General features: G+C 44.9%; 1 protein-coding gene across 1 annotated transcript in view; it reads right to left on the bottom strand.

The window, feature by feature from the left end:
- Positions 1 to 25,730, bottom strand: part of SETBP1 (SET binding protein 1) — a 301,077-nt gene that overhangs the window by 98,390 nt on the left and 176,957 nt on the right. Inside the window, exon 3 of the mRNA XM_087715277.1 lies at positions 9,876 to 13,311. Within this exon, the coding sequence (XP_087571403.1) occupies positions 9,876 to 13,311 (3,436 nt within the window). The remainder of the gene's footprint in view (positions 1 to 9,875; positions 13,312 to 25,730) is intronic.

The raw sequence follows: 25,730 nt of genomic DNA, 5'->3' as shown, positions 1-25,730 counted from the left end.
TTCTCGGCTCAGACTGGCTGCGAGCCCAAAAATTAAACATAAATAAAGTCTCTGACGAGAAGATAACAGAATACAAAACAAAACTCTTACAAAACAATTCACTTCTCCAAGTGTCTCCTTGAATCAGGGTTACAGAAAGCAAATCACTTCTCCAAGTGTCTCTCGCAAACAAACCATGACCGATGAATGATGAACGAATGAATGAACGTTGACTCCTGCAACCAGGGCGTGGCACCATCCGTCCTTTTATCACCAGAAGACACCACTAACGAGCCCCAGCTGCATTGTTAATCTTGCATCCCGAAAAGACTCACAGGAGACTTCTGCTGAGTCACAACAGGTTACTAACTTATAAACAGCAGGGATTTGCTTAACAATTGTGCTAATAAATATTGTAAAATGGGGCAAGACTCACTTAACAACCGTCTTGCTTCGCAATTGAAATTTGGGGCTCCATTGTGGTTTAAAGTCGAGGTAGACATAGGTATAGAAATCATCATCCTTTTTTAACGACCTCATAATCCCTTGCGGGGTGGAGTCTGAGTAACTGAATGGAGCTGAGAGATTACTGGCCGGATGCCTTTCCTGTTGCCAATGCAGAGCTTTGTTTCAGCAGATATATTCCCACTGTGTCCAGAGAGAGAAATATCTGCTTCTACCTAGGATCGAACTCATAGCCTCCTGATTGTGAGGCAAGAGCTTCAACTCTAGGCCACCGCACCCCTCTTATAGAAGCCACAATGACAACCAAAATATTGTGGTATACTCACAGGAAGGGATAGCAAAGAGATAAGATGGCAACATGACCAAAGGGATTGTGCTATAACCACCATTTTGCATTTTTTGGACCATATTTGGCATGCATGAGCAGGGAGACCCTCCCCGAGCAAGCAGCCGGGCTCGGCCAAAACGCAGCGAAGATGCGTGGAGCGGAAGGGTTGACCGGCTTGATGGGCGAACGTTTTTGGCGAGGGCGCTCCAGCTTTCTCTGACCCTGATCCCCGGGGTGGGTGTGCAAGATTCAGCGAGGACACCCCCTTTTCCTGATGCGCCCTGAGCGTCTTTACTCCTTTTAGCTGAGTGGTGCCGCCACCGCCGCTGATTGAAAAGCATCCTCTGGGCGGTGAAAGTCCCCCATGCAAGATTTAAAACCGCCTGGAGGATGGTTTTTAAATCAACGTTGGTGGCGGCACTGCTCTGCTCACCTGAGGGTATCTCTGCTTGTACGCATCAAGGGTGGGTTGCTCTTACCATCGCTACCGGTACACTGCTCACGAGGCCACGCTTCCTGTTCATGCACGCGTGCTGCGCACATCTGCGCAATCCACCGCCCTGACACCCAGCTACATGTTGGGACTCACGCAGGTGCCACACGTATGCGTGTGCAATTGCCGATTGCTTTAAAAGCAGGTATAGAACGCGGACGGGTGGTCCCAATGAGCCACCGTACTGGTACGCTGTCAGCTGCTCCCAGCTACTACCGGTACGGCCGTAACGGACTGAACCAGCAAGAACCCACCACTGGTGCACACCCTCCTGGCCCTTAACAGCCACCCAGGGGGGGTCGCATGATGAGAAGGAGGAGGGTTCTCTTCAGGGAAAGCTGACTGGGGAATTCTGGGAATTGAAGTCCTCCAAAGCTTAAAGTTGCCAAGGTTGGAGACCCCTGCTAAAGACAAGGCAGAACCTGCTTTCCGTTCGCCTGGAAACACCGGCCGAGCTGCAGCCTAAATGAGATTTATTTCAAGCCAGGAGAAGGGTTTTATTTTATTTCCTTTTTATTTGTCACTGGATAATCAAAACCAGGATCACGGGCAGGGCAGCAGGAGAATCTTCACCGGTGGCGGGCCCTGCATTCATCGGTTGCTAAGCAACGGTGGCAGAGGGTCTCCCATTCTCTTGGGCATCTCTCGAACGCATCTACATGCAGCATCGGCGGAAGAGCGGTGATGAATGGCTGGGTTACCTCTCCACAAACGCAGCCGCCTCGTGAAACACGGCTTCCAAAATGGGGTGTGTGCGTTTCTGTGTCTCTGCATGTGCCTAGACTGTGAAGCACCTGAGAACTGTCACTCTCATTTTCCGAGTGTTTTCAGCTGCATCTTTCTGGAAATTTTTGAAAATCTATTTTTTTTGGGGGGGGGCACATTAGCACCTCTGGAATCCTACAAGCAGCTTTCGCTGCTGGCTCTAACATTATGACCGCCATGGGAGGAACTCCCCTTTTGTAAAAACCACCTGATCACCTCAAATACATAACATGAGAGCAACCTACGTTCCTTTGTTACGGTATTTTCCATATACCAGGTACTTTGCCAAACTCTGTGTGTGTGTGTGTGTACATATACATATGTGTGTGTGTGTGTGTATGTATGTATGTGTGTATATACATACCTACATACACACACACACACACATATATATATCTATCACACACACACACACACACACACACACACACACACACACACACACACACACAAATAGTTTGGCAAAGCACTTGGTATGCCCGAATATGGGAGGGAACATACTGCTTCCCTTTTGCCTTTCAGCCCACTCCAGGAGCCTTCCAGGCCGAAACCATTTTGTATTACATTTGGATGTACCAGTGCTTTGACAAAACATCTAATCATTCCCTTGGCTCAGCTGATAAGGGAGGATAGCTTGTGCCTTAGAGGTTAATAAAACTGCCTAACACGTAAAATACCCCAAGTTGAAATCCCAGTAAGGGTATGGCTAGCTGATGAGAGCTACATAGCTTGAAATAGATCTATACTAGTCTCCCTTCATCCATCCATCCATCCATCCATCCATCCATCCATCCATCCATCCATCCATCCATCCATCCATCCATCCATCCATCCATGCCTTCTCTGTGGGCACACACATCGTAGCCAGTTGTTCTTCTAGTTTCCGGAACTTATGGTCTTCACAGGCAATAGAGTGCCGGAAAATGGCCTGAAAACAGTCGAAAAACAACTCAGAAAACTGCCTGGAAAGCAGCCTGAAAACGGCCAAAACCAGCCAAAAATGCCCCCCAAAACAGATGGAAAACGCCCCCAAAACCGGCCAGCTGGTTTTTGGGTCTTCGGCATGCGTGTGCCGGAAACATAAAGACCAGCTGGCCAGCGTGCATATTCAACCCGGCCAGCTGCTCTTTGGGTTTCCGGCACTTTGGCGTGTTCTGGTTTGGGCACTTGGTGCCGAAAAGGCTCACCATCACCGCCTTATACCATCCCGGTTAAACTGTTGTTCACTCTATTTTTTTTTTTTGAAAACTTCCAGTGATGGAGCGCCCACAATTGCAAGAGACAAGCTATTTCATTGATTAATTATTTTCAATGTTTCTCCTTACTTTTATACCTACTTACCAGGGGTGAGATTCAGCCGGTTCAGACTGGTACGGGCGGACCAGTTGCTCCAACAATCAGGCTGCCTCCCTCGCCCTGTGCTTTACCTATGTATATCCTCTCAGCTGATTCGTGTGGCAGAGCGGATTGCTGTGCCTCAGCTGGGTTACGTGGAAGGTAAGTTTTGCTAACACTGGCGGTGTGCACAAAGCATGCGATCATCGGACCAGTTGTTAAACCAGCAGGATCCCACCACTGCTTCTTACCATCAAGTTCCGCTGGGGCAATGATTAGAAATTACATGCAACTAAATATCTTAGGACCACAGGGTATCGGGGGACTTTTGCGGTGATCTAATGCTCCCATTTTTCCACCATAAGGCTTCGGCGGGTTGGGGAGGGGGGCTGGTTTGTGGTGGATTGATTAACGTGTCTTTTCATGTTGGGCAAGTCTAGGAGCAACAGGAGAAAACCACTAGACATTTGCTATCCCAGGAGCCTTCCTACCACAAACCATATTACTCAATCATACTTAGCGGCTCTTAAGCTTCTCCACCTCGAACGAGGTAATTTGTTAGACCAACAACAAAAAAATTAATCCAACATATTAAACCCTTAAAGATCACTCTAGCTATTATCCTCCTTTAAAGCTGCTGTTCCAGCAACAGAACTGGCTTAAAACAGCTGGGGTCATGGACATCTGCGCAGGAGAATGGCTTGGTGTAAATACATGAGTTGTGTACATGAGTTGTGTAGTGAGGAACGTTAACTGAGATTGTTTCCATGTTGTTATCGTGATACATGTGATGCCATTCTGATTAGTAATAAAAATCCATGTTTGAGGTAGTAGGTCTTCTATCTTTTTCCACATGTTTTATAAGTCAAGAGAGACATTTATTTATTTATCCATCCATCCATCCATCCATCCATCCATCCATCCATCCATCCATCCATCCATCCTTCCAGCTATCTAGCTATGTATATATTCTCCATCTGTCTACCCTTCCAGCTATCTAGCCAATCAATCAATCAATCAATCAATCAATTCTTTCATCTATCTATCTATCATCTATCTATCTATCTATCTATCTATCTATCTATCTATCTATCTATCATCTATCTATCTATCTATCTATCTATCTATCATCTATCATCTATGTATCCTTTCAGCTATCTAGTTAATCTCTCTAGCCTATCTATCTATCTATCTATCTATCTATCTATCTATCTATCTATCTATCTATCTATCTATCTATCTATCTATCATCTATCTATCTATCTATCTATCTATCATCTATCTATCTATCTATCTATCTATCATCTATCAATCAATCAATCTCTATCTATCATCAATCAATCAATCAATCTATCGTCTGTCTGTCTGTCTGTCTGTCTGTCTGTCTACCTACCTACCTATCTAATTTTTGACTGCCCTCCATGGCTACTATTGAAGAATACATGTGTCTCCTGACTTATTAAAATATGTGGAAATATATATAATTTAATTTATCCCATTTAATTCAGGTTCCACTGAATACAATGATGATGATCTACAGACCTGGGACCAGGAGACTGCTATCAACCATGCAGAGAGGGGGTCAAGAGTCACTTAATGCAGAATGTCTGCATTCACACAACACCCAGTTCCCAAATTAACCCGGTTTATGAGTTTGCCATCTCTGCTCAACCACTGACTAATCAAACACACCATAACTAAGGCTGAAGACTAATGAAGCTTAGAGTTGATAGGAAAGCCTCCAAGGAACGTGACTCAGAAAGAAACCATCGTCACGACCGGCAAGGTATATCAATGTTCTTCTTCCTGCCTGAAATGCAGCAGGAGCGGCGACAGGCTCTTTGACAGGAGACATGTCCTTCAGGAAAAGCAGAGAAGTGAAGAGGACAACGCAGAAGAGGTAAAAAAGGCCTTTGGGCAAACAAGTGGAAGAATCTGTCTCAAGGTAGCAAGAACATCAGGAGAGTACCAACACAATTCAAGGAACCAATTATGAAGGTCTTCCTCTGTAGGATGTTCAACATTCGACTGAACAAATCGTATCGTAAAGCAATGAAGAAACACTTGGAATCTGAGGATTGGAGAAATCCCAAAATCATCTTCAGAAAGAAGACAGGTGTCACGACAATAGTAGGTGTCTTGTTCAGGAGAACCAAAGCAGGTAGGTCCAGAGCTGCTCTGACATTGCGGGGAGGTCCAAATGTCCATTTACAGGGCATGATATAGAGGTTACCAGGATTATTCAAAGTCGGTAGCAACCATCTGTTCTTCTTCATCCAAATGGGGATGAATGACCTCGCCATGGGAGACCTGTTGTGGCCCGCCAGCGGCTAGCGGAGCTGGTGGCAGACTCCGACAGTGAGGAGGTTGGGGAGGAACAAGGGCCAGTCCTGGAGTCTGGGGAAGGCTCTGACGAGGGCTCTGCATCAGAGACAGAGATGAGGCCAGGGCCGTCTGACAGTTAACAGCTGCCTTCGGAGTCGGATATCAGTGAGGCAGAAGAACAGATGGAGCCTGTTCCCGATATGCGCATGCACAGAGCTGCCAGGAGAAGGGAACAGTTAAGGAACAAGGGTGGACTCGGGAGTAAAGGCACGGGTGGATGGTGAATGGCCCCTCCCAAAGGCAATAAAGAGGAGCGAAAGGGGAGTGGAGTTTGCAGGAGACAATTATTTAAATTCATTCGGGTGAAGATCTGTTCCTGACTTCTTGCCAAGTAATTGCTGCTACAGCATGGCGTTTGGAAGATATCGGCCTGGCAACTCCAAGCCTGATAAACATCAGTAGTTGTGAAATCTCATGAAAGATTATTTGCCCGGACTTTGCTGAAGAGGAATTCCCTTTAACCTAAATAGAAGAGGTTTTATCAGGATGAGGAGTCTGCTTCATGATCTTGGGAAGCCTTGGTCAGAACAAGACCTTGGGGAAAAAAGAAATCCGTGGAGACTATGACAGGAAAGTGAAGAAATTGGAAGCAAAGCTGATCTTTTATCAATTCTTCCACTTGAAGGGAAAGCAGAGACCAAGAACCGATTCTGCAAGTGGTGTCTCCAAGAAGTATTGGGTACTACGACAATGATTAACGCTACCTGCGTGAAGGTCTCTTCGGAAGAAATGGGATACACCTTAAAAAAAATGGAAGGAAGTGTTTGACAGATGTTGAGTCACCAGGATGATATTAAACCAAATCAGGAGAAGGAAAGGTGGCAAAACTCCAAAACTATATGTGCAGAACACAAGGGAAAAATCAACAGGCCAAGGTGGGGGCTCAAATTTTCGTAGGACACTACAACCAAAATGCCAGTAGATGGTACTCACAACCTCAGAATGCTCATTAATGCACAGATTATGGGGTGAAATAACCCCGAAGAATTAAGAGATCCTAATTTAGGAAGACACATATGATGCGATAGAACACGTACCATCTGGGTAGGCTGAAGATGCACATGAATTCTTTCTGCATGAAATGATCATCCCTTCAGATGATGGAGGATTTCAATGGGGTTTTTTTTTAAATTTCTTTTATTTATTGATTAAATTTATTTGCACCCCATCTTGTTTCAAAGAAGCTGTGGGTGGCTATATCCTTGACCATCTGCTGGGAAGCTAACCCCATCAAGAATCACAAGAGAAGTCCAGTAAATTCTTATCCTCTCTGGCTGACGCTGTCATTTGTCAAAAGGGTGATGGAAAAAAGCACGGAAGTCTCCAAACATGGACTTAATTCTCACCAACAAAGAAGATGCTGCATCTTTTCTATCCTCCTCTACAGAGTGGAGAGTTGGTCTCTGACAGAAAGCCATTTGAAGAGACTAGAAGCATTTGAAATGTGGATTTAGAGGCGGCTGTTACGTTTAAGCTGGGTTGACAAAATCAGAAATGAGGAGGTGATAAACCACCTGGGAAAGCCAAGGGAAATCATCAAAACCATTAAAAAAACGAAAGTTAGAATATTTTGGGATGCGACACCTGGAAAAATACGACATCCTTTACTTAATCCTCCAGGGAAAGACTGAAGGCAAACGAGGTCCAGGCAGAAGAAGAAACATCATGGCTTCAGAATCTAAGGGACCAGTTTGGACAAAACTTTTCGTGCGGCTGTTGATAAAATATAGGATCGCCAACATCCGATGACAGATATGGCACAAGAAGAAGAACAGAGAAGAATTGGTTGAAGAACTGAAAGTATTTGATTTTTTGGAAGAAACTGAAGATGTTTGGAATATCTGTGATACCTGGAAGAGGAGCCAAGAGGACACAGAAGTCTATTCTGGTCTTCAGAAGAACAGGACTTGATGGACTGTGGTTGAGATCCAGTGGCTTGAAATGCTGAAGGAGGCAAGGACTTAGGGAGGATATGAAATTCTTTGAAGTGAGATACTGAAAACGCAATTGCAATTAATACCTACAAGAAAGGGAGGGGGGGGGGTAAATGTGAGAATTCAAAAGAGGTCCATGGGGAAATAGGCAGAACTCTCTAAATGCCGAAAAGAAAAGGAGAACCTTAAAACAAAGGAGAAGAGTAGATAACTCTCCAGAAACCAGAGAAAGCCTGTCAGGAGAGCTGAAAGACTTGTGAAAGACACTAAAAATAGCTGCTACCTCCACCCCCAGGATAAAAGGTTCTTTGTGTAGATGAGGAATAAGAGACAATAAGAGACAAAAGTCAAAAGAAAGTACAGATCCATCGGAAGAAAAAGTGGGCAGAACGAAAAGGCAGAACTTCTTAATTCCGATTTTGCGTCTGTCTTCCCTCAGAAGAGAAATGGAAGGCTCCATCATGGTTTTATCCCTTCTGAGGAAAGCTTAAATTAGACAAAGAGAGGACAAGAAGAGAGCTAACGTAGTTGAATTCAAGGACTACATCAGGGGTGAAATTCAGCAGGTTCTGGAGAACCGGTAGCGGAATTTTTGAGTAGTTAGGAGAACCGACAAATGGCACCTCTGGCTGGCCTCAGAGTGGGGAGGGAATGGGGATTTTGCAGAATCCTTCCCCTGGAGTGGGGAGAGAATGGAGATTTTACAGTATCCTTCCTCTGGAGTGGGGAGGGAATGGAGATTTTGCAATATCCTTCCCCTGGAGTGGGGAGGGAATGGAGATTTGACAGTATCGTTCCCCTGGAGTAGGGAGGGAATGGGGATTTTGCAGTATCCTTCCCCTGGAGTGGGGAGGGAATGGAGATTTTGCAGTATCCTTCCCCTGGAGTGGGGTGGAAATGGAGATTTAACAGTATCCTTCCCCTGGAGTGGGGAGGGAATGGGGATTTTGCAGCATCCTTCCCCTGGAGTGTGGTGGAAATGGAGATTTAACAGTATCCTTCCCCTGGAGTGGGGAGGGAATGGGGATTTTGCAGCATCCTTCCCCTGGAGTGGGGAGGGAATGGAGATTTAACAGTATCCTTCCCCTGGAGTGTGGTGGGATTGGGGATTTTGCAGTATCCTTCCCCTGCCATGCCCACCAAGCCACGCCCACAGAACTGGTAGTAAAAAAAAATGAATTTCACCACTGGCCAAATCCCAGATTACTGAAGTATGTGATGAATGCAACTACAAGATCATTCTTGGTAATCTTTAAGAACTCTTAGGAGACTAGAGTAGAGCAAATATCATCCCACCTTCAAAAAGGAAAAGAAATTGCAGACTTTTCAGCTTGATCTATATACTGGGCAACATCTTTGAAAAGATGACTCAACTGCATCTTTATGAACATCTGGATAGTCAACCAACCTAGGATTTGTGACAATAAAACCATGACAAACTAATTTCATCCTGATTGACAGCTTAGTTTTGTGGCCCGCCAGTGGCCCGCAGATCTGGCAGCAGATTCAGACAGTGAGGAGGTTGGGGGAAGACGGGGAGGTTGGAGCGAAAGGGGAGGGGAGTTTGCAGGAGACAATTAGTTCCATTCATTAGAGTGAAGATCAGTTGCTGACTTCTTGCCAAGTAATTGCTGCTACAGCATGGCGTTTAGAAGATATCGGCAACTGGACTTTTTTTTTGGTCTACTTTAATTGTCTAGTTTAATTAGATTGAGGACTACCTGCACTTATAAATGCTATCTTGGAAAGTACAGACAGACACACAATTCTTCTAAGTCACAATTCGTTAGCACAAACAGACAACTGAATAGCACTCTTGGAACATCTGAAGAATTGCCACCTTGAAAAGACATGGACTTATTCTCTACTGCCCCAGAATCAGAACCGAAACGTCAAAGCTACAAGGAAGGAAGTTCAACCAGACAGCAGTTAAGAATCTCCTAACAATAACAATTGCAGTCAGGGGATATACAACATATGAACTCTCCTTTGCCAGAGGCCTTCAAACCATCTTTGTATGGTTCTCGTCAAAAGTGGTCAGTGGAAACCTACATCCAGCAAACACTTAGGATGGATGATGTGTGCTTGATTATAGACAACAGATTAGATATAAACACAGTTGTTAAACATCATGAAATAGTCATCTGTGTGCCTAGAAAGAGACAGTTCATTGCGGAGGGAAATCTCTTACCTGAAACAGTTGAGGAATCGTACGAGTTCCTGTCCTTCCTACTTGCTCTGAACGTCTGAAAGTCCTTCTCCCTGTAGGTCCCAAATCCGTCAAAGCTCCTTCTCTTTGCTCCACTGGAGTCCCCGTCACGCTTGTCGCTGGCGGAACTCATCTCGCCAAAGACATCCATCACATCGGCTCTCGTGCTGCTCTCTGTGTTCCCAGCGTACTTCTTCAGGCAGGGATCATCACTGCTTGAGTTGTTCTTCTCCTTGACCCACTGTTGAGTGTCGGAGAGCGACAACGTAGAGAGGGTGTCCACCTCGAAGCTACTCTTGGACCCCCCCTTGTGCCCAGCTTCACAGTGCTGGTGCTTCTGTTTGTCCTTGTGTTTGCCTTTCTCGGTCAACAAGGAGATGTCTTTCTCGGAGACATTTAGCCTCTCCCCCACCGAATGGCTGGAGAAGCCCGGTGACTTGCTTGCAAAGAGGCTGCTGAGGTCATCGTGAGCCCCCAATATCCGCTCCTCCTTGTGTTTGTGCTTATGTTTGTGTTTCCTTTTGTGAAGTCGGCCGCTGGATAAGCTGGTCCCCGACACCTTGGCAGAGGTCAACGAGGAATGGACCTCTCCGAGGCCCATCCCTACGGGCGTCTGCAAGTGGACGCCGTGCTTGGCTTTATGCTTGGCAGTGTTGGGCATCTTCATGTGAGAACTTGGATGGAACTGGGGAGGGGGCACTGTCGGCCTCATGAAAGGAGATGCCGTGCCCAGGGTGTGAGACAAGTACAACGGGGCCGGGTACTGACTGTAGTAGCCCAGGTTCATCATAGGCATTGATGTGTAAGGCATTCCGTAGGGTGCATAGTAACTCCCGCTGGGAATAGGGTAACCAAACCCTTGTAAGAAAGGCACCTTCGTCATGGTGTCATTGGTTTTGGCAGGCCGACCGCGCTTTTTCTTAGACTTCATGTCGGAGGTCCTGCGAAGATACAGCAATGGGTCGTACTGGATATATGGCACAGGATAGTAGGGATCAAAGTTGATCCTGAAAATGCTGGGGTACGGATTCTCGTGATAGAACGTGTAGCTTCGGTGAGAAATTCTGAAGACTTGGAACTTACTGATCAGTTCCTCTAGATCAGCCAGGAACTGGAGGTCATCTCTGTTCTGTAGGTTTTTCCGCTTCCTCTTGTGCTTTGGCTTCTTCATGGACTCGTGGGAGAGAAAGTTGTCCACCATGAGATGCTTTGGCCGGTGGCTGTGCCTGTTCTTACTGCTGGTGTCCGACTGGACAGCTTCTGGGTTGTCCAGACTACAGAAATCGAAGGAGTATCTTCGACGCGATTCTGAAGTCTTCTCGGCTTGGTCGGCGGTGCTGTTGTTGTCTGTACCAATCCCGCTGTCGCTTGGGATGGTTTCTTCGCTGTGGGACTCGCTCAGAGGAGACAATGTGATTTCCTTCAGAGAACCGATGTCGCACAGGTGGGAAGGAGAATTGGCCATGAGCCTGGGTGGGGACAACTTCCAAGTCCCGCTGTGGATTCCTTTTGGAGTTTTGGTGGGGAGTGCACTGATGGGTTGTAGATTTGGCATTGTCTTTAACTCTGAAAAATTGGTGTCGGTCCTGGCAGGGCTAAGGTTGTCGTGAGAGCCCGCTAGCTGCATGGACAGTGGGTGAACCGTTGCTGGTGAGGACGTCACGAGAGATTGCAAGGTTGAAGGCACGGCTGGGTGATCGGGCTGGCTAGATACAGGCCTCAAATGTTTGATGACCGCCTTAGGGTCTTCCTGTGGAGACTGCAACTCAGATCTTGGCTTTCTTCCTCTCTTCTTGCCTATGTAGATCGTCCCTCGTTTGCTCACATTGATTTGCTTTCCTAACCTCGCGTCGATCGTTGGAGCCCCCGAGGTGGCCGGTGGCTGGGTTTTGGCTTTCAAAGATATGTTACTGGAACACGATAAGATCTGGCTCAAGAGGTTCTTCCTCTTGAGGGTCTTCATTTTGTTGATAGTCTTGATGGTCTTCTTATCCAGGACACCAAGTTTACCCACCTTTTTGTGAAATTTCAACTCACCGGCCGAGTGTTCCTCTCCCAAAGGCATCTGAGTCAGGTTCACCAAGTTTCGCCTCTTCTTTCTTTTTTTTGTACCCGGGAACTCCCGACTGATTGGGCTGACTGGGCTGGTGGATGTTCCCTCATGGATGGTCTCGACGGTGAGCAAAGGTTGTTTCTTGGGTCGGCCCCTCTTCTTCTTGATGGGAGTGATCACCGTCAGACTGTCTGTGTTGGTATATAGAGGGCTGGATGGCGTTATGGGATAAGCAGATGGAGGTTCTAACATCAGTTTCTCAGATGGACTCAGAGAAGGTTCCCGGAACATGCTTTTAGGTTTGCTACAAGTCCACCTTCGTTTGGCTGAAAATTTGGGGTGCTGAATCTCTAAATGCTTGCCGGGGGCAGGGATATCATTTGTCACCGGAACGGACGTGACGGTTGGCGTCTTTTTGAGCCTGGTCGCGTTGCTCGAGGGTGATTTATTGGTCATCTCGCTTTTTTCCATGGTTACCACGGAGGGAGATTCGATCTCAGGAGCTTTCGCTGGCTTTGTGACACGGGGATCTTTCTGACACAAGTCTACCTGGGTGCTACTCCGGCTGGCTACATCACTGCTTACAGGTTGCCCAGGAAATGGAGATTTCTCTGTCTTGTCGGGAGCAACTTTGGTTGACTGTCTTTTCTTCCTTTTGTGGCCAGGTGGTTCCCCTATTGGACCTTTGATCGGGATAGTAATTCGCACGTGGCTCGTATCATTTTCAGACAGGTTGGCTGAGTTTGGGCTTTGCCGGGGCGACGGTGACTTGGTTGCGCTGGGTTCCTTTTTGCCATCCATGTTGACATTGGGTTGGCCTTCCAATGACTTCTGAGGGTTCTTCACCCATTCTAGGTCTGTATTTAGGGTGGTCTGGTTGATTAAGTCTTTCTTACTGGATTTTTTCTTGGAGCTAGTGCTGGTTTGATCGAGGGGGTCTGCTTGTCCCCCTCCCTCTTGATTCAAAAATCCACTGCAGTCAACCAGATTGTTAGACTGAGAAGCTAATCCAAGAGAGTTTGACCCCGGGGCTGCAGTGCAAGAGGAATGGTCTTTGTTACTACCACCACTGGTCAGCTGAGCCCAGGCGCTGCTGGAATTTGCCTTCTTAACTTGAGATTTGCTGAATGACAGCCCAGCCTCTAACCCCGAGACTTTAGGGGAATTAGTGGCTTCTCGGTTTGACTCCGGAGCAACGAAGCAAGCTTGAGATGTCGATCCAGACTCAGATGTCAACGACCAGTCGAGATGATGTTGGTTGCTATTTCTTTGCTGGTGCCGTGATTTTAAGGTGTCACTGGTGAAATCCTGGGGTAGCTCTGGATCGTAGTGAACCACGGAATGTTTCTGTAGCCGGTCATAACCCTGGAAAGAAGGGAGACAAGAAAAGAGAAAGAAGGTTAAGACTTCTCATCCTCAAAATATCTGTATCTGTATCTGTCTGTCTGTCTATCTATCTATCTCAGGGGTGTCAAACTCAAGACCCGCAGGCCAGATCCGGCCCACGGCACTGCCCTGGAAACAGTGAAGGACCAGCTCACAGTGCACAAGCCCCTCCTGAGCTTCGTTTTCGGCTGCAACGGCCACTTGCAACCCTCTGCTAGTAAAACCAGACTGCGTGCGACCCTCCTGAGTTTTCACGGGCAGAGCGCTGGGTCCACCACATGCGCCCCCTGACACGAGTGATATCAAGCTGGCTATTTCCCCCCCCCCCCAAGGTCGAACAAAACCCTGATGCGGCCCTCAATGAAATCGAGTTTGACACCCCGATCTCTCTGTCTGTCTTTATCTGTCCGTCGATCGATCGATATATCTATAGATATATGCTATCACCACCTCGAAAAATTGTTTACATTGACACTGCTATTAGTCATTCCATTCCTTTATTTGTTATCTGATTGGGTTCTCCACAGACGCGTGTTCAGCTCTTCGCCACACCATGGCCTACAACGCACCAGGCCCGCCTGACCTCCACTGTCTCATGGAATTTACCCCAATAATGACATTATCTAATCCTCTCAGCCTCTGCTGTCCTCCTTTTTGCCTTTCATCTTTCTCAACATTGGGGTCCTTTCCAGTGATGGTTTATTTATATCCCGCCTTTATTATTTTCACAAATAACTCAAGATGGCGAATGTATTCAGCACCCCTCTCTATTTTCCCCACAGCTAACAACTCTGTGAGGTGGGTCACCCAGATGGCTTTCATGCCTAAGGCAGGACTAGAACTCACAGAACTCAAATATATACACCGTATATATTTACATTTTAAGGAAATCAACCGGCTGCACCAGAGCTTTGCAAGTAAAAGAAATAGAAAACACGGACTGTAGTTCGTGTGAGGTGACTGGAAAAAAAATATTATCTGTTTCTCTAGGGGTTAATAATTAAGCCATTCCAGAGGCACTGAATACTTTTCTCACCTCCCTTCCATGCGAAGGGTTCTGTTTTGGGAAGAAACAAACAGTTATCCCCAGAATTTTCTTAACTATGCTAGTTTTTATTACATCCGTACAATGGTTAACTACTGGTGCAACTCCAAATCTTATTAACGTATTTGCTGATCGAGAGAAAAGAAAATGGCAGTCGTCTGATTCTTTTTGTTTAATCTTAAGCTTTCAACTTCCATTTCTGCTAGAGGTTGTTTGACTACTTTTGGAACCTTCTGTGAGGGAGATGGGAGGTTAAGAAGATAGAATAGATACGTAGCAGAGGTGGGTTCCGGACGGCACTACTGCTGATTCGCTCCTGTGCGCAGTCCAATAGAAATTATTCTGAGCATGTGCAGAACTGAAAAACAAGATGGCGACGGTGACGACCGGGGAACCGGTTCGGGGGTGGCACGCCTGAGTACCTGCCGGTTCTAGTGACCCAGGCCACTAAACCACTACTGGTTCGTCTGAACCAGTCCGAACCAGTAGGAACCCACCACTGATAGATAGATAGATAGATAGATAGATAGATAGATAGATAGATAGATAGATAGATAGATAGATAGATAGATAACCATATATAGAGATAGAAATAGAGATAGATAGATAGATAGATAGATAGATAGATAGATGGATGGATGGATGGATGGATGGATGGATGGATGGATGGACGGACGGATATAGAAGGAAGGTTGGTTGGTTGGTTGGTTGGAAGGAAGAAGGGAGGGAGAGAGGGAGGAAGGAAGGGAAGGAGGAATGGGATTATAATGAGAGTGAGGGAAGTCCTGCCTTAGCACTTAGCCACCACAGGTGCCCCAGACACGAGTGACGTTGAGCTGGCCATGCCCCTTGGCTACGCCTACCCCAGCCACGCCCACATTGTCCCTCTCCCAAAGTCAAACACAAGCCTGATGCAACCCTCAATGAAATCGAGTTTGACACCCCTGCCCTACAACCTCAGTGGTTTCTAGTCTACTTAAGTTACCATCTTACAGTAAGGATCCGCCCCACGTCAGGGCCTGGTGCCTCCTACCGGTAGTAGATTACAACCATCGGGAGGTGGACATTGTAAGGATGCAAAGAGAGGCAGGAATTCTACCAGGGACAAAGCCGCAGGTTGGCCAATGCTGATGCAAACCAAATCTTTTTCAAAATAATTGCAAGCCCATATCTGAATTCTTCTTAGTCCTCGGGGTACAACCACAAATAAGCCCCAAATTTATGTTGTTGAGTGGAACATTTATTAAGCGAGTTTGTCCCATTTTATGACTTCTCTCACCACCATTGTTAAGTGAATAATTGCATTTGCTAAGTTATTAACACAGTTGTTAAGTGAATCTGGATTCCCCAGTGACTTTGCTTGTCAGGAGGTCGCAAAAGGGGATCCCGGGGCCGTCATAAATACGAACCACTTGCCAAGCATCTGAATTTTGATCATGTGACCATGAGGATCCTGCAATGGTCATTAAGTGCGAAAAACCATCGCAAGTCACCTTTGTCCTGTGCTGTTGTAACTTTGAACCGTCACTAAATGAACTGTTGGAAGTCGAGGACAACCTACAGTGGATTTTGGAACCACCTTTTTTGAGATTTGCAATCGTTTTGATGACGAATAGTAAACCGAAAGGTTACATTTCCTCAGCAGCAATTCGTATTTGTTTACTCAACATGACCAGCCCAAAATTAAGGTTGATAATCTAAATAACGATCTCAGTCTTTTTCCATGAATCCCGTGCTTTCAATATTATGATTATTATTATTATTTGCCCTGCCAGGCGAATTTGAGGGAAGGAAGAGAGTGTTAATGGAAGAGATGGCTATAAAAACAAACAAGGTTAAAAACGCATCAGCTAATTCCTTGTTCAAGAACAGTTGTGGCTTTTTTTTTTGAGTTGGGTTTGGTTTTAAAAAGGCAACTTTACTGAAGTTATTTTATATATATATTTATATATATAAAAATAACTTCAGTAAAGTTGCCTTTTTAAAATCCAACCCAACTAAATATAAATATAAATATAAATAAATACACACACACACACACACACACACACACAGAGAGAGAGAGAGAGAGAGAGAGAGAGAGAGAGAGAGAGAAACAGAAAAGGAAAAAAAACAGAAGGTTGTTGTGATGGGCAGCTTAACAAAATCGATTCAACCAACCAGGTGAATTGAACTGTCTATTTTAAGAATCATAGAACGGAAGGGCTGGGAGGGTTTATTTTATTTATTTGTCAAATTTATTGGCCGCCCATCTTACCTCGAGGTAACTCTCGAGGCACCCGTAGGCCTGAGATGAAGAACGCAAGATTTTGTGCAAAGCTTTTTTTTTTTTGCTTTTTCATTCTTATTACTATAACCATATTGCTTGTATCTTTCAATTTATATTATACGATTTGATAGCTTATTCGTAACCTTGACTATCACTACGTGTTGTATCTTTTTATTCTCGATGGATGTATTTTATTCTCCTGATGTACACTGAGAGCCTATGCACCAAAGACAAATTCCTTGTGTGTCCAATCACACTTGGCCAATAAAGAGTTCTATTCTATTCTATTCCTATTCTATTGTTTTTGTTTCCTAGTACGATTTGATTGCTCATTAGTAACCTTGACTGTCACTAAGTGTTGTATCTTTTGATTCTTGATGGATGTATTTTATTCTCCTGATGTACACTGAGAGCTTATGCACCAAAGACAAATTCCTTGTGTGTCCAATCACATTTGGCCAATAAAGAGTTCTATTCTATTCTATTCTACTCTACTCTATTCTTTCTCTAATTCTATTCTATTCTTTCTCTAATTCTATTCTATTCTTTCTCTTATTCTATTCTATTCTTTCTCTAATTCTATTCTTTCTCTTTCTATTCTATTCTTTCTCTAATTCTATTCTATTCTTTCTCTAATTCTATTCTATTCTTTCTCTAATTCTATTCTATTCTTTCTTTCTATTCTATTCTTTCTTTCTATTCTATTCTTTCTCAAATTCTATTCTATTCTTTCTCAAATTCTATTCTTTCACTAATTCTATTCTTTCTCAAATTCTATTCTATTCTTTCTCTAATTCTATTCTATTCTTTCTCTTATTCTATTCTATTCCATTCTTTCTCTAATTCTATTCTATTCTTTCTCTAATTCTATTCTATTCTTTCTCTTATTCTATTCTATTCTTTCTCTAATTCTATTCTATTCTTTCTCTTTCTATTCTATTCTTTCTCAAATTCTATTCTATTCTTTCTCTTATTCTATTCTATTCTTTCTCTAATTCTATTCTATTCTTTCTCTTATTCTATTCTATTCCATTCTTTCTCTAATTCTATTCTATTCTATTCCATTCCATTGTTCTATCCTATCCTATCCTATCCTATTCCAAATGGGAAATCGGATCCTAACCTGTACATAACCCTCCCTCCACAGAATAAATCCCCAATACCCCTCTATTTTTTTTATAGGAAAGGCATGGCTCAGGTTGCTGGCTAAGAAAGCTTTTTCAGCAATCTGGGATGAACATTTCAGAAATACACAGACACACACACACACACACACACACACACACACACACACACACACACACACACAGACACACACACTTTGAAGTATGAAGCCCTGCATCTGCAGAAACCATTCTTGGAGTGGAATTCCCTATTAAGAAGCTTTATCTGGCCAGATAAGCAGCTGGCTCCCATGTTGTTAATTGCCGTCTGCTGTGATTTTAAAACAACTGCAGGAGCCCTCTCTGTCTGTCACCTTTTTATTCTAATCATCCCGAATCTCAGAAGAAGGGGAGGAGGAAAACCATAAAAATAATAAAATAAAGGGAAGGGAAGGAAGATAAAAAGGAAAGGAAGAGGAAAGGAGAAAATAAAAAGTGGAAAGGGAACGGAAGATAAAAGGAAATGAAAGGAAGGGGAAAGAAGAAGAAAGGAGAAAGGGAAGGGAAGATAAAGAAAAGGAAAAGAAGAGGAAAGAAGAAGAAAGGAGGAAGAAAGGGGAAAAAGAAGGGGAAAGGAAAGGAAGATAAAAGAAAAGGAAAGGAAGATAGAAGAAGAGGAAAGAAGAAATAAAAAGTGGAAAGGGAAGGGAAAGGAAGATAAAAGAAAAGGAAGAGGAGAAAATAAAAAGTGGAAAGGAAAGGGAAGATAAAAGGAAAGAAAAGGGGAAAGGAAGAAAGGAGAAAGGGAAGGGAAGATAAAGAAAAGTAAAAGAAGAGGAAAGAAGGAAGAAAGGGGAAAAAGGGAAAGGAAAGAAAAGTAAAAGAAAAGGAAAGGAAGAGAAAAGAAGAGGAAAGAAAAGGAAAGGAGAGGGAGATAAAAATAAGAAAGGAAAGGAAATCACTCACTTTTGCCTAGGTTAATTGTTGTACAGATAGTCCTCAACTTACACAACAATTGGGATTGAAATTTCTGTCAAAAGTCATTGTGGTCATCAGTCCAGATACTACATAACCAGTTTAGATCTTTCTACTGTTTTTATGGCAGTTAATAAGTGAATTGGCGCAGTTCTTAAGCAAACCACAGGTGCCCCTGACACATGATGTCGAGCTGGCCACGCCCCCCCTCCAAGATCAAACACAACCTTGATGCGGCCCACAATGAAATTGAATTTGACACTTCTGCCATGCACCATTTCACCTAAATGGTTGTCCAATCTCTTCTTAAAGACCTCCAGTGATGAAGCACCCACAACCTCTAGTGGCAATCTGTTCCACGGGTTCGTTGCCCTCACTCTCAGGACGTTTCTCCTTAATTCCAGGTTGCTTCTATCCTGGATAAGTTTCCATCCATTGTTTCTTGATCTGCCTTCTGGTGCTTTGGACACCAATGAAGTTCAAGCTACCTTCCATGCCGGATAGTTTTCAAAGCGGGTGGGGGGGGTCAGTTTATAAGTAGTTCCCCAGCTGTTCGTTTTATTTTTTGTCAAGCCCCCTTTATTTCTCCCCAAAAGTATCCCATAAGCTTTCTTCCTGTGGGGCTGGCCAGCCCTCTTTCCATCTGCCTGCCTTCCCCATCTCCCACCCCCCACTCCGTCCATCTGTATGAATGGCTGCTTCATCAACAACCGAGCTACGTTGGAGGCCCCCCATCCTTGGAGAGAAAGTCTGGGAAAGCGGAGAACAATGGAATCCGGCTGTCACTTCTCACAAAGGGCTCATCACCGCTGACATAACAAATCCATTTAAATGTTATGTGTCCCAAACACAACACAGTTCAGCTGTCTGGTTTTCCAGCAGCTGGGAGGGAAACAATCGGACCTAAAGTACGGGACAACGGGACTCCTTGGCTGAAATAAAAATAAAATAATAACATAAAAAAAATAATAAAGTAAAATAATCATAAAGTAAAATAACGTAACATAAATAAAATACTAAAGTAATCATAAAATAAAATAAAGTAACATAATGTAAATAAAATACTAAAGTAATCGTAAAATAAAAATAATGTAAATAAATAGAATAGAACAGGAGAAGGGAATAGAGTAGAGTAGAGTAGTATAGAATAGAATAGAAGAAGGGAATAGAATGGAGTGCAGTGCAGTAGAGTAGTATAGAATAGGAGAAGGGAATGGAATAGAATAGAATAACAGAGTTGGAAGGGACCTTGGAGATCTTCTAGTCCAACCCCCTGCTTAGGCAGGAAACCTTACACCACTTCAGACAAATGGCTATAAAATATAAAATAATAAAAGTAAAGTAAAACATCAAAAAATAAAATAACAACATAAGTAAAATAATAAGATAAAATAATGTAAAATAATGTAAAATAATCATAAAATAAAATAACGTAACATAACATAAATAAAATAATAAAGTAATCATAAAATAAAAATAATGTAAATAAATAGAATAGGAGAAGGGAATCGTGGCACGACAAAACCGCACTCGTCAAAATAGCGGTGATTAAACCGCGTCGCTAAAGCCGCGACGTCATCACCGCGCATCATCACCGCCGCGACAACAGCGCGGCGACAGAAGGGCGTTCTACATGCTTCGTTCTTTGCCTCCAAAGGTAGCCCTCCTCCTCCAGCTGACAGCGGCAGCGGGCATGGGGCAAAGCGGGCTGCCCATCAGCAGCAGCCCACGGGAAGGGTCCAGCTCAGCCGCGGGGGGGCAGCAGGAAGCCCGCGGGGGGCCCGAGTGGGGCCGCCGACGCTGCCCGCCCTGCCTCTTCCTCCGGGGGGGGCGCTGGCGGCGGAGGACGTGGAAGCGGCGGCGGCTGAGGCTCTCCTGGGGCCGGCGAAGCGGGCTTGCCCGGCGGAGGCAGGCCGCGTGCTCCATCACTGGAAGCTTCTAAGAAGAGAATGGAGAACCATCTGTTCAGAATGGTATGGGGTCTCCTGTTTGAGCAAGGGGTTGGACTAGAAGACCTCCAGGGCCCTTTCCAACTCTAGTTGTTGCGTTATTCTGCCTTTGCAGCATCCCGACGGTCATGTGATCAAAATTCGGATGCTTGGCAACCAATTCATACTTATGACCATTGCAATGTCCTAAGGTTATACGTGACCCCTTTTGACAACCAAGTCCATGGAGAAGCCAGATTCACTTAACAACCAGGCTGCTAACTGATCAACTGCAGTGATTCAGTTAACAACTATGGGAGGCAAGGTCGTAAAATGGGGCAAAATTCAAACAATGTCTCACTTAAGGACAAAACTTTTGGGTTCAATTGTGATGGTAGGTCGAGGATTACCTGTACAGCATTTTGAGATTCTAAACAGAGGTCTATTTTGTGATTTCTAGAGATGCTCCAGAACAAAAGTTACCATTTATTCATTTGTTCGTTCGTTCGTTCCTTCCTTCCTTCCTTCCATTCATTTATTTTCTGGCCAGGTGGAAAACTTAATTATACTCGATAAAGTTAAACCTGCAGCCAAATCTTCTTCTTTAAAAGAAGAACAAACTGCTGGTATTTATTTTTTTCTCTTCATTTCGCTTTGGCAGCGTTTTTACCTTCTGAAGGATTTTGGCAGGAGGAAGCAGATTTGAACCCAAAAGGTAAATAGGAAAGCAAACAAACCTCTCCTTCAAAAGTTGTAAGGCACCTTTTTGATGTTCATTAATAGAAATGCGTCGAGAATGGCACCTTTGTAGGCCACAGAGAATATTTCTTTGCATTTCCAAGTATGTGCCAGAGTCTTTGAATTTTCTTTGGTGTTCGCTGGGTTGCTGGAACCAGCAGCGATCCGGATCTGCCACGCCCCCAAACCAGTTCTCTGGTCGGTGCTGTTGGTGCCATCTTGTATTTAAGGTGCGCGCATGCGCAGAACAATTTTAATTGAACTGTGCATGCGGGCGCACGAGCAAATTTCGAGTCGTTCGGACAACCGGCAAATACCACCTCTGGCTGGCCCCAGAGTAGGGTGGGAGTGGAGATTTTGCAATATCCTTCTCTTTCCACACCCACCAAGCCACGCTCAAAGAACCGGTAGTAAAAAAAATAAATAAATTTCACCACTGGTCAGTGTGTGCGAGCCGAGGTGGCGCAGTGGTTAAATGCAGCACTGCAGGCTACTTCAGCTGACTGCAGTTCTGCAGTTCGGCTGTTCAAATCTCCCCGGCTCAAGGTTGACTCAGCCTTCCATCCTTCCGAGGTGGGTAAAATGAGGACCCGGATTGTTGTTGGGGGCAATATACTGACTCTGTAAACCGCTTAGAGAGGGCTGAAAGCCCTATGAAGCGGTATATAAGTCTAACTATTGCTATTGTGCAGCCTTCTCCAGCTCCCTTTTCATTGACAGAGGGATGCAGGAGGCCGTCGCAACTGAAAACAGAGCTCATAAGGGCCGCGGGCAGCACTCCCAAACTCCGTTTTCGCTGGCAGACAGTTGCAGGAGTCCGTTGCAGGAGTCCGTGGCAGCCGAAAATGGAGCTCGGGAGCCCGTTTTTGCTAGGCAGAGTGCTCAGGCCACCACAGGCGCCCCTGACATGCATGACATTGAGCTGGCCACGCCGGTTCCACCACAAAACCGCGTTCGACTAAAGCGCGCTCGACAAAACTGCGTAGCTGACGTCATCACAGCGCGACGAAAAAAGCACGCTGTGAACCCTAAAGCTAAAATTAACCCCTAAACCTAAACCTAACCCCCCCAAACCTAATCCTAATCCTAAACCTAACCCTTAACCTAACCCTAAACCTAACCCTAAACCTAACGCTAACCCTTAACCTAACCCTAAACCTAACCCTTACCTTAACGTGAATCGGCTTGCTTTCAAAGCGCTATTTAAAGCGCCCTTTTTTCTCTGCGGTCGCTGTTGTTGCCCTGCTGATGACGCGGTTTAATCGGGCGCGCTTTAGTGGAGCACAGTTTTGTCGTGCCACGGGCCACGCCCACCCCAGCCCCGCCAAGGTCAAACACAGCCCTGTGCCGGCTCTCAATGAAATAAGAGTTGGATATCCCTGTCCTACAGGGATGCAAAACCCATCGTTTGGAACTTCAGTGTTTATTTGTTTGCTGGTTTTATTAAGCAGAGCAAGTCTTAACAAATTAAAGCTGGAAGGAGAGCTTCATCGGTGCTTTTGACTTCTAAGCGAACTCACTCGAGCATCTTTTTTAAAAAGAGGTTTTTTTTGTTTTTTTTTTGTAGCTCAATACACCAGCCGGCCTTCCATATAAATCCCTGCTCTGTTGCCTCTTTGCTAAAGTAAACAGAACGGGCTTGCATAGACCATAAAGCGGCTGGGCTAAAGGGAAGGGAAGACACACAGCGAACCTTGTTTTCGCTGGTGCGAAAGGGCAGAGGCAAAATGTTGCCAACACAGACAACGTGGCTCAACCTGTGTAAATATTTAAACAACGTGTATATAAAACAGAAGCTCTGGAAAGGAAGCTTTGTGCAAGAGAAAAAGGAGGATCGGAGTTAATCTTTCATAAACCCGGCCCTTGGTTGCCTCTTTACACCAACACACGCCGCAGACGTCCGCCTAATTCCCAGTGAAGTGTTCTCGCTCAGAGAAAACCTTCTGACAACAGAATTAAATCCAGTTTGGGGAGCGGCCGGGGATTCCCAACTTTGAACAAACATATCAAGAAGCTTTAACTCCTATGATTTCAATGCTGGGAAGAGGGCAGAGAAGAGCAACAAAACTAATCATAATAGCAGTAGCAGTTAGACTTATATACCGCTTCATAGGGCTTTCAGCCCTCTCTAAGCGGTTTACAGAGTCAGCATATATTGCCCCCAACAATCCGGGTCCTCATTTTACCCACCTCGGAAGGATGGAAGGCTGAGTCAACCTTGAGCCGGTGAGATTTGAACCGCTGAACTGCAGACAGCAGTCAGCTGAAGTGGCCTGCAGTACTGCACCCTAACCACTGCGCCATCTCGGCTTTTACAACAGAACCATTGCAAGAATTGGGGGGATGTCTAATGAAAAGGAGGACTAGGGGTGGCATGATAGCAGATTTCCAATATTTGAGGGGCGTCCACCAAAAAGATGGGGCCAACCTATTATCCCGAAGGAAGGACAAGAAACAGTGGATGGAAATTAATTAAGGGGAGAAACAATCTAGGAGAGGGACCACTCAGGGACCACTAAATTCATAATTTTAAATCCCATGGACCACTAATATGAATTAGTCACGGGATGGGGTCCTTCAGGCACTTAGCTTGGCTGCCTGTTAGCGGAGAGAAGCGCCCGGGATCAACCCTAACTTTGCTGTCCATTGCAGCTCAAATACAGCCAAGAATGAATGTTTGTCTTGTAGCCACCCTGGGCGCTAGATCAGCCCGCTGCAAACTCCGTCTCTCAAGGAGCCTGGCCGAAGTTTCGTGTGCCGCTCGCTGACACGCCTGGACTCCTGGGGAGGGAGGGAGGGAAGGGCTGGCGCTACTAAACAGGTGTCCAAGCTAAGAGCCTGAAGGTCCTCATCCCGTCAGCAAGCGGGATTAATTGCTTCAGCGAGCCGTAGTTTGAGGATCCCTGATTTAGTGTAATATAAAAAAAAATGCAAATAAATAAATAAATCTGTGGACCACCAAAATTTCCACCGACCCCCAGTTGGTGAGCGCTGATCTAGAACTACTAAGGAGAAATTTCCTAACAATGAACCAGTGGAAGGGCTATTCTTCAGAAGTTGTGGATACTCCAAAACTGGAGGCTTTTGAGAAGAGGCTGAGGAGGCATTTGTCTGGACTCCTCCTTGAGCAAGGGGCTGGACTAAAAGACCTGCAAAGTCCTCCATTCTCACCACCTGTTAGAAAGTAAGCGATCTTCTCAAATGTCCCAAAGGTGGGATTTTTTTCAAGTGGCATCTGGTTTTCTGTTTTTTCTTTGAAGATGTGTTTCGTTTCTCATCCAAGAAGCTTCTTCATCTCTGTCCCGTATCATTTGAAGAGGGGTTCATCCCAAAGTGCGTAGCTAAGTGTCTATGGAGATAGTAAGCTGTCTTCTCAAATAAGATGCTTTTTTTCAAGAGGCAACTGGGCTTTCTGGATTTTCTTTCAAGACGCTTCGCTTCTCACCCAAGAAGCTTCTTCGGCTCTTCTTCTCAAATGACTTTTCTCCATATCCTCCTGTTGGACAGGGGCCTCTCCAAACTTGGCAACTTTATGACTCGTGGATTTCAACTCCCAGAATATTATTTTCAGGGGATGAAGATGGGACGAGTTCTCTCTAAACCAGGGGAGAAAATTTTGGAATCTGATCTTTGGAAACTCTCTATTTTTCTCCTCCAGAACAGGAAAGATGGGCAGATTGGTAACTGTTGCCTGGAAGCTCTTGAGATGCCTTCAAACACATGTTTATAACAGTCCTATATGAAATGAATCCTCACTTCAGCAAATACCAAAAAGGATGGCTCCCAAAATCTCTCTCTATATAAGAAAAATATATATTTTTCTTTAATTTTTAAATCAATCATTCCACCTCCCACACCTTCCCAAATTGAAGAATATTCCAGACAATATTCTAGAACTATACTCAAGGACAGCGGAGGCGAACAAAAAGAAGGTTACTGCACACACGCTGAGAAATAAAAGCCTAATAAAATTCGTAAAACGGTGTGTCTTTTATTTTGGCGGATAAATACACAAGGCAGGGAAGAGTATCTAGCGTTTCTGTATATCCCTTTCCTCAAAACAGAAACATAAATAAGAGAGGGAGGGAGAGAATGAGAGAGAGAGAGAATGAGAGAGAGAGACACAGAGAGGGAGACAGAGAGGGAGGGGGAGGAAGGGAGGGAGAGAGAATGAGAGAGAATATGAAAAAGGGAATGAGAAAGAGAGAGACAGAGACAGAGAGAGGGAGACAGAGAGAGGGAGTGGGAGGGAGGGAGGGAGGGGGAGAGAGAGAATGAGAGAGAGAGAATGAAAGAGAGGGAGGGAGGGAGGGAGAGAATATGAAAATAAGAATGAGAAA

The sequence above is a fragment of the Thamnophis sirtalis genome, unplaced genomic scaffold (genome assembly GCF_051295495.1).
Source record: "Thamnophis sirtalis isolate CommonGarterSnake01/CBP01778 unplaced genomic scaffold, rThaSir2_p1.2 scaffold_5, whole genome shotgun sequence".
NCBI lineage: Eukaryota > Metazoa > Chordata > Lepidosauria > Squamata > Natricidae > Thamnophis > Thamnophis sirtalis.
Note: the sequence above shows the minus strand (reverse complement) of the source record. Positions and strands in the feature narration are given on the sequence as shown.